Source organism: Saccoglossus kowalevskii, chromosome 2 (assembly GCF_978046115.1).
Source record: "Saccoglossus kowalevskii chromosome 2, keSacKowa6.1, whole genome shotgun sequence".
Classification (NCBI taxonomy): domain Eukaryota; kingdom Metazoa; phylum Hemichordata; class Enteropneusta; family Harrimaniidae; genus Saccoglossus; species Saccoglossus kowalevskii.
Genome location: NC_140642.1, coordinates 13,777,070 through 13,790,779, shown reverse-complemented (window position 1 = coordinate 13,790,779; position 13,710 = coordinate 13,777,070). Strand labels below are relative to the sequence as shown.

The following is a 13,710-nucleotide window of genomic DNA, read 5'->3' as shown; positions in this document are numbered from 1 at the left end:
ACAAAAACCGGATCACTGCGCGACACTCAACTGGCTCCATTTCACACCTGACTCAGTTCAAACACCTGTAAATCAGAAACCACAATTAGTTCACAGCTGTTTACAACATAACCATAGAGATGTAAATCATTACACATGCAACATTTAATCTAGATCAAACAACTGAAAGTGGGTCAGGCGCATTACTTATTGAACGCCCCTCGTACCACTGTCACGCATCGACCAATCAACGACAAGCATAAAATCGCGTGGTGGCAGAGATATATTTGTTGAAATTGAGGTGTGGCCGAACTTCAAGATCTTTCTGACTTCCAGCTGGGTAGGACTTGGGTCGTAGTGAACCAGACATTTAGGGTGAGTCGTTATAAATTGTGCAGTTGAATATAAAATGCGGACATTCAGAGTACACTACGAGGTTTTAGGGGCTTGCATACGTATGGCTAGTAGAGTTCCGACTGTATCACAGGGACCTGACGATCTATTTGTGTCATGGACGTCTATGGGGCGAAACGACTATGCCCCGGTACCGGACCTTAATCGTGCTCAAAATAATAGAAATTTTAGAGTGAAAACAGTTTGGTAATGTGAAGCTAGCATATGTCATTAAAACTCGGAAATTTACTAATACTAGTGCAGGCTGATCGGCCGGAAAAAAGTATTAGTGATTTCTGGGGTTTCAGAGTCCCCATAGAAGTACAGGTAATTGACACGAATATATCGCCAGGCCTCTGTGATCCCGTTACGGGGCAATCATTTGAAATCAGGGGGGATAGTGCATGTAAACAGTGCGATATAGTTTTTGCGGTGTTTCATCTGTACAATTTTATTTTTTTCTCTCTCAATAAATCTTCCGCCCCAATGATTCAAATGGTCACCCCTTAAACCCTCAACGTTATGTTATCGTAATAACAAATTGTATACTTATTGTATATTTTATATTATTTTACACATCCTACCATAGGCTGTCTATGATCTTACTACTAATCATATTCATTCAAATTTGTGATTGTTACATTTTCTCCTACATGATTTTAATATGTGAATATTTAAATATTTGCCTAAAAATATCTCACATTATTATATATAAATTGCATTATTATTATAAACTGACATACAGGGTATACAATTATATACCAGTTGAGTCTACCAGAATTAAAATAAAATAATGAAATATTCATTATATTGTCAACAATTTACACATCTTTTCTTTTTAACTGAACATTTATGTGCAGAAATTCTAATGTTTGTGATGGCGACTTTCTATGGTTAGTATTTTCAGTTTATCAAATTAAAGGACGATTGTCGCCATTCATCACGTCTTTGAATTTCATATACTAATGTAAGCGAACAATGCCTTGTGTACATCGCTATGAGTTCCACATCGGAGAGGACACAGTGACCATGGCCCTTTAACCATGCAGATATTTGTATCTTTCATCATATTTTTCACTAGTGTTACATATGTAAATGTATAATATTATCACCGATAATAAATTCATATTTATTGTGTATGTACATTCCCTCAAATGTTGATGCTATTTAAAATACAGTAATGTTAGTATATAAATAAAAATGTACTAAATCTATCTTTTCACTGCTAATTAACCTGAAGTGACTGAATCACTGTTTTGTTTTGCATATATATACCGTTATATGATTAGTATTACTAGACAATTTTTCCATACATGTATATTATTACGTATTTTTCCTGTTAACCCTACGTCACATAACGTTCTCTACTTGTGGCAGGCTCTGTGAAAGCTGCTTTGAAACGAGAGTCAAATATCTGGTGAAAACAGCCATTGGCGCGACTATACTAGGGGGTCCGGGGCATGCTCCCCCTAGAACAATTTTGAAATCTAGACCCTCTGAAACGCTATTTCCTGCATTTTGAGGGGCAAATTTTACTGACACAAAAAATTGTTTACACTTTAAATTACTGAATTTAGAGTAATACTCTTAGTAACAGTTGAGTATTTGGGTAATGATAATATTAATTATTATACATCTGTCACCGTAACGCCATAAGTTACAGCGTGCCATAATTTTGCGGTATTTTACGGGGTATTTTCATCCAACCATATAAGGAAATGCGAATTCTAAATATGGAATGATTACGCACGTAGGCGTCCTCTAATAATACAAACAAACATGGCTGCCACCAGAGTTCGACCAGACTCCACACAAAGAAGTTCGCTGATTCTGTTATAAAATTTTGGATTTCGGCATTCCCATGAATACCTCAAAGTATGCACTCAGACAGGACACCGTCGGTCGATACTGCCGATGTACTGTCTTCGTCCATACTTTGAGGTATCCTCGTAATAACCTCACATACACCAGTGACTCATTGTTATAGAAATTTGGTTTCAACCTATCAAAAAATATATAACACAATAAGTTTGGCTATAAACATTTAGGCAATTGAATTTATATTTCTTTGTAACTCTTGCTACCACATACTGTAAAACATGTCTTTTTCGCGAGCATGTTTTTTTTCGTGAATTTAGCTAAAGACTTTATTATAAATTCAAAATGGCCGCCAAACAACGTCTTTTTTCTCCACACACACTTTGTAAACAACACAAAAAAAAAAACGTACTGACATGATAGATACACTTTATTGAAAAGTAAATTAACACACACAAAAAATACACGTATTCATTGTGGTCATTATTTCAATGAAAATAAATAAATGAAGTGATACTGATATATTATTACGGAAATTAGTAGTATTTAGTAATTTTTGAGTCCCAATATAAAAGGTCAATGTACTGGATGTAACGCAGCAACGGTACCCGCTTTTCAAATCCCTGTTGAATCAGTTTTGTTATCATTGCGAACAGAATAAAATTCCACGTGACAGTTTCTTTGTTTTTATGAAGGTGATAACTGCGCATTTGTTTTGGCGCGCGACAGACAAGTATTGTGAAAAGAGGAAATCAACAATGACAAGAGCGATTTGCTAAATCAACATTTCGCTATCACGTCATTTTACGTCTATTCGCTAAAATTGCATGTCGCTTTTTCAACATGTTTCACAGTACTAAATATGTGTAACACAATACGTGTCTCTGCTTCGTCCATTAACAGATTAAAGGCAATATACCACACAATCAAGATGTCCAAACCAGCTCATAAGATAGCAGACATTAATCTAGCAGAGGCCGGAAGAATGGTCATCTCTTTAGCCGAGAATGAAATGCCAGGATTACTAAAAATGAGAGAGAAGTATGGAACGAGTAAACCACTAGACGGTGCTAGAATTGCTGGGTGTTTACATGTTACTAAAGAAACAGCTGTGCTTATAGAGACACTGCTTGTACTCGGTGCTAAGGTTTGTCCTTTTAATTCTGGTTTCTAATATTCTAATAATATTTAAATGCCTTTTTTTCTATGTGTTTTCAATACCTGAGCAACTGTATAATTTGCATATTAATTAGCAAATTTTAAGCATTTGTATTTTTATCATATACCATTGAACAAATCTCAATGAAACTTAGATCATAGATCGTCTGGGATAATGCTAAATACTGGTTAGTTTTGGTTGAAACCCTGTGCATATTATTTACCTAATTTACATATTAAATGGAAATATTTTCTCTTTTTATCAAGAACCATTAAACAGATTTCAATAAAACATAGTATATAGATGCTTTTGGATAATGCACAAATCTGATTACTTTTTGGTTGAAATACGTGTATATTAATTACCAAATTTGCAAATAAATTGGCCAAATTTAACTTTTCTACCAATATCTCAATCACTCATCAGATTTAATGAAACTTGGTACATACACATGTAGATGCTTAGGGACAAGCAATATACATGTTCAGTTTAAAGTTGAACTTTGTTCTCACTACTGATCAAATTTTAATGTACATAGGTGCTTTTAGATAATCCACAGATCTGATTACCTCAGGGTTGAAATCCATGCTTATTAGTTACCTGTTATTAGTTTCATGTGTGTTTCTCAATATGCATAACTGTAATGTACTAAGTACTGTTGCAGGTAGGGACAAGCAATCAATGCTATAATTTTGTTGTCTGTCAAGATATGTAACCAAAATATTAAGTCATCATATATGGTTACCATTTTATTAAATATTCAAATCATTTGCTCTATTAGAAGCACATGTACCTACTGTAAATATAAATGTCAAAATAAGACATATTCAATGATTTTTCATGCAATAAAGACAATGCTTTATGTATAATGAAGATGTGCTTCTAATATAGTAAATGCAGTATAATTTTATAGTTGTACTTGTACATGTCTCCAATACCTTAGCACACGGGTTTTCTTTCTAAGCCTTCTTTGATTACCTCTTGTGATTGGTTTGCCGATAATCACTGGTTATGGCGACAATGACAAAATACAATGTACACTTAAATAATTGAAAATATTGTTACTTTTGTTTGTGATTGTTCAAGCAATATGTTCCGCATTAATTGTCGAAAGGGAGTGCTATGAAACCGCCCACTATTGGCACCTGTCAAATTTCGCATGCAAAGTAGCTAGCCAATCCCAATGCACTGGTTGTTGCTCTTTCTGGCACATTCCCAGATGTTGCTGTTGACTTTCTGACCCTGAATTGTATCACCCAACCACATAATTCTTTTAAAATTACTACAATGTAAAGACATTTCAAAAGAAAATAAATTTTATGTTCTTGCATTGAAATATGTAACATAACATTAGGCGTCTAAGGTAAAAGTGGCTAGTTATTGTGATATTTACAATGTTATTTATTAATTAATAGTGTCAACCTCTATTCGATTCCGAATGAAATATCGATTTAAGAACACTCTTGTACAAATAGGTACAGTGGTGCAGCAGTAACATCTTTTCAACTCAAGACCATGTGGCAGCGGAACTAGTGAAATGTGGCATTCCTATTTATGCATGGAAGGGTGAGACGGATGAAGAATTTGTATGGTGTATGCAACAGACTCTGGTCTTTCAAGATGGCCAGGCACTTAACATGATTTTAGACGATGGTTGTAATCTCACACAGTTAGTGTATCACAAATATCCGCAGTACTTATCAGGTACAGTGCAATTAAAAAACACAAAAAAAATTAATAATGAAATTATTTCTCGATGAATTTTTTCATGAAATAACATGTTCTAAAGTTGAGATACCGATAGTTTTTCGTACTTATTATTATATTTATTCTACAGGAATAATTGGAATTACCGAGGAAACATCAAGTGGTGAGATTATCTTAACTAAAATGTTTAATGCTCGAGAATTGAAGACACCATGCATCAATGTGAATTCTTCGGCTGTGAAAGCAAAGTTTGAAAAAATTTACGGGTGCAGAGAGTCAGTGATAGACGGCATACGAAGGGCTACTGATGTCATGCTTGCTGGAAAGGTATTGTAGACGCCATTTGGTGTGATAGTATTAAATTAATAACTTATTTCAGTTTATATGTGTAGCGCCTCTAAGTGAGAGTTACTCCTTAGTTTTAGTAGTAGGATGACATTTGACCCCTAGACATTAGAGATATACGGCAAATTGGAGACCATACTAGTTTTAACGGACTTATATTAGGAATTGTTTTGAAAATACTTGTGAAAGTTAACGAGTTGCATTACACCTGTACGATTCCTGCTAAAATAGCTACGTTTGCTGGCTTGTGTGTGTGCTTGAATGCGTTGGAACTGTGGTCGGGGTCAAAAACGCATGATAGGAAGAAGCTGTTGTACGATTGAGTTCTGTCGAAAACTATTGTGAACCCCATGCAGACACCAGGAATTTCGCTGTTATCACTCTCGGTGCCCAGATATAGTAAAACCTAATTTCTGCTTTTACCGAGTAAAATTCTACATTTTCATGGGAACTGGATTACGTGGCATTGAGCGCAAGATGAATGTTGTCTGGACAGCATTGTTTACCGTGTACCGTGTTACAGATATACTGACTGTGATTAGCATAATTTGTCTGTGATGTGAATGCCTTGTAGAACTGAATACGGCTTTCTTTCATCATTCATCTATGCCGGTTGCTTGTTTATTGTTTGGTGCAAAAGGTCACAGCGTGTGTATATGTCCTTGATGAAAGAAATGATTTTAATCATTTTTGACAGTCGATCATTCATTGTTCGCTTTAAATTCTTCGATAGATAGCATTTACTGTCCACTAGTGAAATATTATCTATTTATGGTGTACAGAGTGCAGAAGCCAAAAAACTATTATAATATAGCGTCATGCTGTAAAGGAGCAAGACAGGTTACTGAAACAACGTGAAGCAGCGCTACACATAAAACTAGAGAACCAGTTGTATGACATTCAACACCACAGAAAATACTGAAAATAAAAATAAGGGTCTGCTTAACAAAAATGCCATTGTCGAAACGTATAAACAGATTGACTATTGCGAAAATAGTGTTGCAAGGCTGTCTAGATTACAAGCATTATTTCAATCCAAAGCTACCTTAAGTGGAGAAATTAAACAGGAAAGTAGTCCTACCACATCTTATAGTCACACAGACCTACGCAATCAAAGTATATTGCAACAAAGTGAGAAAAGGTACACTGCTAGAAATATCATAATATCTGAACACATGAAGTGAACCAAGTCACACCAAGAACCAGTATACCATACATGTAGGGTAGAAGTACACCTTTAAGAAGGGAACCAGCTACCAGTGCTACTATGGTACAGTGATGGTACAGGTAGTTCTAGTGATAAAACGGCTGTGTCAGTCATAGCCAACAAATGCGCTGCACTACCATAAAAAAAGTCATTCAGAGGTGACCCATTAAACTGCAAAGCGTTGATTTGCATGTTCAAGCATGGGATTGAGTTCAACACTGAAGATCCTGATGATAGGTTGTATTTGTTTAGGACAGTACACAGAAATTGAACCCAAACAAATGGTGAGCAGTTGTATGGAAAGGAAGGTAAGGTGAGAGCCAGTAAAATGCTTGAGAATGAGTATGGGAAGGATTATGCTATGGTTGTATCAGAAGTGCAAAACATCTTTTCAAAGACTGCAAGGACAAGCTGACTTGCACCAAGTGTGGTAGTATGCACTCTACAGTATTACACTATAAAGGTCTTAAGAGTAAAAAAAGGAATGTTGACAACATCGGGAATGGTCGATGTAGACTGCCAAGCGTCAAAGTCCATTAAAATTGCGCGAAAACCAGTTATCAGAGATGTAGGGCAACTGCAGCTAGTATGAAGACCTATACATTCCTAGATAATAGCAGCGATACTGTTTTCTGAACTGAGAGAGGGCAACAGCAAATAAATGCTGGTGGCAAGAAAATAAAGCTGAACCTATGCACCTACGCATTAAACTACTAGTTGCATACACTCAAGAAGACATACCAGCCTTTGAACCATGAAAAGTCATTTGCAGTGACGATATGCCTCCTTTGCAGTTCACACTAGATGGATGTCTGGCAGGGGCTGGTGAACCAACAGATGTGAGTCTGAAGCAGAATTTGTTGGACTCAAGGTGGACCTGTAGTTGACTGACCATTTCAACCATGAATTCAATGAAAGCATCACAAATGACAAACCTGAAGATTCCGTGTAAAATACGGTTATGCGGAAATGGTCCCAAAGCATGGTAAATACACCCTCAGAAAAAGAGTTCCAACAAGAAATGTGCTTGATGTGAGAGTGCCTAAAGAAGTAAATTTCCAGCATTTCCTGTGGTGACCCAATGGTAATATTGATGCACCTCTAAATGAATACTGTATGATTGTACACATCTTTGTGGCAACAGCCTCCCCTAGTTGTGTCAATTACACCTTCAGTTGATGATACCCATGATGTTAAGAACACGACATGTAACAGCTTCTATGTTGATGTTAAAGTCAGTACCAAAAATAGACAATATAAAAATCTTGTCTACGGATTTAATATAAATATGCAAGCAAGGTGGGCTAGCTCGCAAAATTGATTAGCAATGTACGATACGTACTTTGACTTTTGTGAACATGAAATTATCCAATTACATTACTTCTTTGATGCTAGTGAGTCTGGATATGGCATGGTATCCCATGTCAGAATGGTTGAATACATTGTGCCGTATTTGCACCCCCTTAAACAGATTCCAATACCCCGCATGGAGTACACAGTGTCCCAAAAGTTGGTTCATGTTGATTAGCAATCAATAAAACAAACACATGCTGATAGAATACCATAAATTAACATCCACTGAATCCTCCTTTCATGTTAATAACAGATTTGAGCTGCTCAGACACAGAGTGCACCAAGTCCTTGAGAACCGATGGCTTGATGTTCTCCCAATTCTTTACTGCCCTTGCATTTAGTTGCTTCATGGACATAGGGAGTCGGCTGCTGAAGATTCTGTCATTCAGTATCCCCCCACAATTCTCAATTGGATTCAAATCTGGTAAGTTGGGGGCCATTCATCATTACAGAGGGAGCCAGGAAGTTTCCTGGAACACCACTCCTGACTAACACAGGCGGTATGAGCATATGCACCATCCTGCATGAACACCATGTCCGAGCTTTGTTTGTACATCTTCTGGCTGGTGACAGGACCACTCCGCTTCTTTCTGCTCATGAAGGGCACCCGTGTCGGTTCCAGTATCTCCTGCAGATAGTAGCGAGCGTTTACTGCGGCACTGTGGCACTACGTGAAGCTCAGACAGCCAATGGCACTCAACTTCACCTGCTCAGAAAGAGGCACTTTCTCTGGACTATCGGTGTATACCCGGTCATTTTGACTGTTGGGCGTCGTAAACAAATACTAGGGGAAATCATCAGAGAAACTCATCAGAGAAAATCCAGTTCTCCCAGTACTCTGGGGTCAAGCTGGCATACTTCCTAGCAAAAGACAGCCTCTTCTGGATCTCTGTCAGTCGTGGTATTTTGGACCTCTTGTATGCCCTCAAACCAATTTTCTGGGTCAAATAGCAGTGCTCTTAGAGCCTTTTAGTCTGCGACTCAACTGCTTGCATGACTGTCTTATGCCTTTGGCCCTCCTGATGATGTCGCTGGTTCTGGCAGTGAGCACACAAGGCCGTCCAGATCGGGGCTTATCTTCAAGGCCTGCACCTTGCTTGTGATGCTTGGCCCACTTCAAAACCCATTGTACAGTGCTCCCCAAGGATGTGGCAACCTGCTCACAAGTTTTGCCCACACTAGAAAGGGCACGGAGCTGGGACTCAGAAAGTCTGTGATGTCCAGATTTGACTTTGCCCATGGTGTGGTCATGTGGGCATCTCTCAAGCCAATCAGACATACTGATATATTCTGAACATTTTATGCAATCAGCCCAAACATATGACCCAGATGGACAACCAGACGCCAGCTGGCTGACCATGTGGTGTCGTATGTGAGAGAAATTGGGGTAAATGCCTGAACAATAAACCAACTTTTTGGACATGGTGTAGACAGCAGTCACTGTAGCAGTTCACGTGGACAGACTACTGAAACAGGAAATGGATTTGACAGTTGGAAAGTCCTATTTTTGGACTGACAAACAAGGTTTCATACTTTTGTTGTTAACTGTACAGCTGTGATTTATGGAGGCTCACAACCAGTAGGGATATGATGGTACCAAAGACAATCCAGTTGATGTTTGTTCAAGAGGAAGATTGCTTCAAGAAGACCCTGAAGTAGGACATACTGCAGCAGTGCATGTAGTATCTACAAGCAAGACTATAGACCCCACAAATAAGTTGATCAAGCACTACTCTGACTGGTATAGGTTAAAAAAGACAGTAGCAAGGATATTGAAGTTGAAGAAGCTACCTCTTAAGCGAACATACAAAGAAAGTAGTATATATCAGCCAATGAACTGGCAGTTCAGGACCTTCAGGAAGCAAACATAGCAATGGTGCCTACAGGTATGCGAGGGCATACGCTAGAAACAAATTATTTACAAATAAGCCATGGCAATGGTGGGACGTACCAGAACAATTAAATGTATGCAACTAAAATGTGTTCATATTGCATATGAATATGAGTGTACTGGGAATTTTTTGTCATATCTTCGAAATAGTGTAATCTAAATTCCAGTAATACGATTACATACTTAAATTTGACAAATGCAGTATTTGCTATTTAATTGGTAGTTTCAAACCTTATTCTTTCAATTTCAACTTTGTCTGCCCATCCATGCAATCATATTTCAGAACTCTTCAGAATTCGGTCGAATTCGTCGTTTTTGTATGGAACAATCCCTTAAAAACGAAAACCTAATTACACAAGAACATAGAACACTTTCCCGGGGTATTTGGAACCAAAAATTGTCATTCCAGCTCAGCAGCCAATCAGCGACGGCCTTACAGTTAGATGACAATTTCGGTTTCAAATTCCCTATATTTTAAAATCGTTTTGGGGGTATGTTCCATCATTGACAAAGCTCCGAAATTTCAACACTATCAAGACAAGACAGTCCGAGTAAGAAAAAAAGTACCCATGATCCTGCATTTATGCATTAAACACAAACAAATAAAAGCCATTTAATAAAGATGATTTGTGTTACTAGATTAGTGTATCATTCACACTCAATCACTGACCATGCACTAGACAATTCATTTAGAAACAATTTACCTGGTCACATGACCAGTAATTTGCATATCTAATTTGATTGTATATATTATGCAACGTAACAATATTACAACAATTCAATTACAGTAATCTTACCTATTTGTGTCAAATAACATTCCCCATCATTGCAATAGGGAATGTGTCAATTCTTAATTTTTTTTTTTATTTAAGGTAGTGGTTGTGTCTGGATTTGGTGACGTTGGGAAAGGATGTGCCAGTGCGTTTAAAATGTTTGGATCAAGAGTAATTATCACAGAAGTGGATCCTATTAACGCACTCCAGGCTTCAATGGAAGGTGGTTCTATTATTTGATCACAGCGACCTTTCAACCCTCTTTACGACAGTCTATCTTCATTTATTAAGGTTTTTCAAAATAATTTCACCTCTTTTCTGATTTTTGTTACTAGTGTGGCATTATTTTTTAGACCACAGAAAATCATATCCAACTAAATACTTTTATGACTCAATCGGTTTCTAGCTTATTTATTAACATTATTAAAGGTCACTGTGTTATGATAATTGTGTACAATTGAAGCAAAATGTCCTCCTAGCACAGGTGAAAAATGTAAAATTTTCCAATTCTGACATTTGGTCATGTGACATTATCTGATTTTTTGTAGGCTATGAAGTGACCACACTCATCGAGGCATGCAAAGAAGGACAGGTGTTTGTGACAGCAACCGGCGGCAGAAAAATCCTGACTTCAAATCATTTTTTAAATATGCGTGAGGATGCGATAGTTTGTAATATGGGACATTTTAGACATGAGATTGACTGTGATTGGTTGAATGAGAATGCAACCACAGACCGTATCAAAGCTGGGGTTAGTATTGTTAAAGAACACCATATTTGATATAGTTTTGTAAGGACTGTTATACTATGTAATATACTGTGACAAATATTTATAAACAACATTATTTATTCAAAAACTGTAAGCCAAATTGTATTCATCTTTACCATGCAAATAAAATATTCTAGGTGTTTTTGATGAAACTCGGTACATAGATGCCCTGGGACAATGCGCAGACTGAATGAGATTTAGCATGCATATTAATCGCCTTATTTGCATGATTAGTACATTTTTGGCTTCTCCAGTGATATTTAAAGTACAAATTATTACATTTCAATGGCACTTGGTACAAAGATGCTCTAGGACTATGCACAGACCTAACTAGTTTTGGGCAAACATCTGTGCATATTAATCACCTAATTTACATATTAATTAGCAAATTTTAAGCATTTTCACGTTTCTCAAGAACCGATCAACAGATTTTAATGAAACGTGATACATAGATGGATTGATGATTGTAGTGAAACATGATACATAGATGGATTAATGCACAAAGCTTTTTAATTTAATTAATTGTGATATGATATATCATATCATATTGTGACTATTATTCATAACTATAATATCTATATAACTATAAGTACTGTTGCAGATAGGGACATGCAACTGGTGCTAAACTTTTGTTGTTGTTGCTGACCAGATATATGAACAAATATCAAGTATGGTCATTATTTTCATTAAATGTTTATAATTGTAAAACCATAGCTACATTGAGCCACCATGATCATTGTTAGCAGTTATATTTGTTCAAATGTTGTATTTGCTCTAATATAATCACATGTGTTAACTTCATGCATCCAATGCTTTTAACACGCAGGAGTATTGTCATCAGATTGTTAGATTATTATTTGAAAAAAACCATGACGACAGCATTTTGATGAGACATAAATATGTATATATTCTAACCAATCACAGGTTAGCAGATACACGTTATCGAATGGACGTCATATATTATTCCTTGGTGCTGGTAGTCCTGTTAACTTAGCATGTGCATCTGGTTGTCCTAGCTTTGTAATGTCAAACGTGTTCGCAGCACAAGTGTTAGCACAGATTGAATTGTTCAACAACAAAGCAAAGTACTCTATCGGTGTTCATTCACTGCCCAAGAAGGTAAGCGTAATTTATCTGGAGTCAGTGTATTTATGTGAGGAGAACGATTCTGGGTTGCTTTGTTCTACCTGCCGACTTATCTGAACAATCGACATCTTAATGGTCTTTTGATTTTGGGTAAAAGACAATAATTATTTCCTTGAAAAACTGAAAAATACTTATTTCCACATTCAATATTTGAATTGAATTTCAAAGTTAAGCGATAAGTCTGTGTTTTATCACAATGACAGTGCGCTTTATACACGTAATAATAATTAATAATATTGATGCAATACTTGTTTTCAATACTTGCAAATTGTTTCGTCATTTTTATCTGATTATCTTTCTTTTCCAGCGTGATGAAGAAGTGGCCTTCTCTCACCTGGAAAAACTAGGGATAAAATTAACGCATTTGACTGTTGAACAAGCGGAGTATCTTGGAATACCACAAAATGGCCCATATAAACCCAATCATTATCGATACTAACATCTATTAAAACATAATTAACATATTGATAATACATGTATTCCTAAAATTTAAAGATAATGCTATAATCGGAGGCGTGTGTGATCATCTTTAGAATGTACTGTTATGATAGCGACTTCACGTTCGCACATTCGGTTCACACGTCGTTAGACTATTGTTTAGAATCAACAACTTGCATGTTTAGGAAGGAGATTATAAACATATATAACAGGAATTTGATAAATAGATTGTTTACTTATTGTATTTAATAGTGGCAACTTTGCAAGGCTTTAACCGTGAGACACATCCCTGTTAATCACGTGGTCGTGCCAGCGACTGCAGCGATTGGCTGATCGCAAGTTTACTCCGCCACGCCTTAGAGACTTGACTTTTAATATAGGGAGTTTGTAACCTTTGTAAGAGAAGAATGAGAGAACGGTGCAGCTCGGATGACTGCTTGTGTGAATAAAGCTGGACTATCTGTAATGAACTTATGTGTATTCATTTGGGTCGAATCTGGTATCTCTACGTTTAAGTGACATCAGCCAAGCGAGACGAAGTTCCCCGATCCCCGAACACAACACTTGTGTTCACAACAATATTGTAAAATATAGAATAGTATTTAACAGACAATAATGGTATTTATATATATAACGCTACGACAGGAGACTTTTTATTCTGAACATTGTGAAATTCTTTTGTTTTGGGGAGAAAAAACCCTGAAACAAATTAATTTGACAGGACAATTAAAA

General features: G+C 36.7%; 1 protein-coding gene across 1 annotated transcript; it reads left to right on the top strand.

Annotated features, from left to right (window-relative positions):
- The first annotated feature begins 225 nt into the window (after positions 1-225).
- On the top strand, positions 226-13,448 carry LOC100375389 (adenosylhomocysteinase-like). Its single transcript, XM_002739178.3, has 8 exons — positions 226-354; positions 3,094-3,337; positions 4,825-5,053; positions 5,187-5,383; positions 10,725-10,848; positions 11,174-11,376; positions 12,319-12,513; positions 12,848-13,448. Exons 2-8 carry the CDS (start codon positions 3,122-3,124, stop codon positions 12,977-12,979), a joined length of 1,296 nt encoding a protein of 431 aa, XP_002739224.1. The 5' UTR covers positions 226-354; positions 3,094-3,121; the 3' UTR covers positions 12,980-13,448.
- The last annotated feature ends 262 nt before the right edge of the window (positions 13,449-13,710 follow it).

Bases quoted from the DNA above. Each gene is read 5' to 3' on its own strand.
- LOC100375389 (XM_002739178.3), top strand. From the start codon at position 3,122: ATGTCCAAACCAGCTCATAAGATAGCAGACATTAATCTAGCAGAGGCC. The intron at 3,338-4,824 runs GTTTGTCCTTTT...TTGTACAAATAG, and splicing joins TGCTTGTACTCGGTGCTAAG to GTACAGTGGTGCAGCAGTAA. The intron at 12,514-12,847 runs GTAAGCGTAATT...TTTCTTTTCCAG, and splicing joins TTCATTCACTGCCCAAGAAG to CGTGATGAAGAAGTGGCCTT.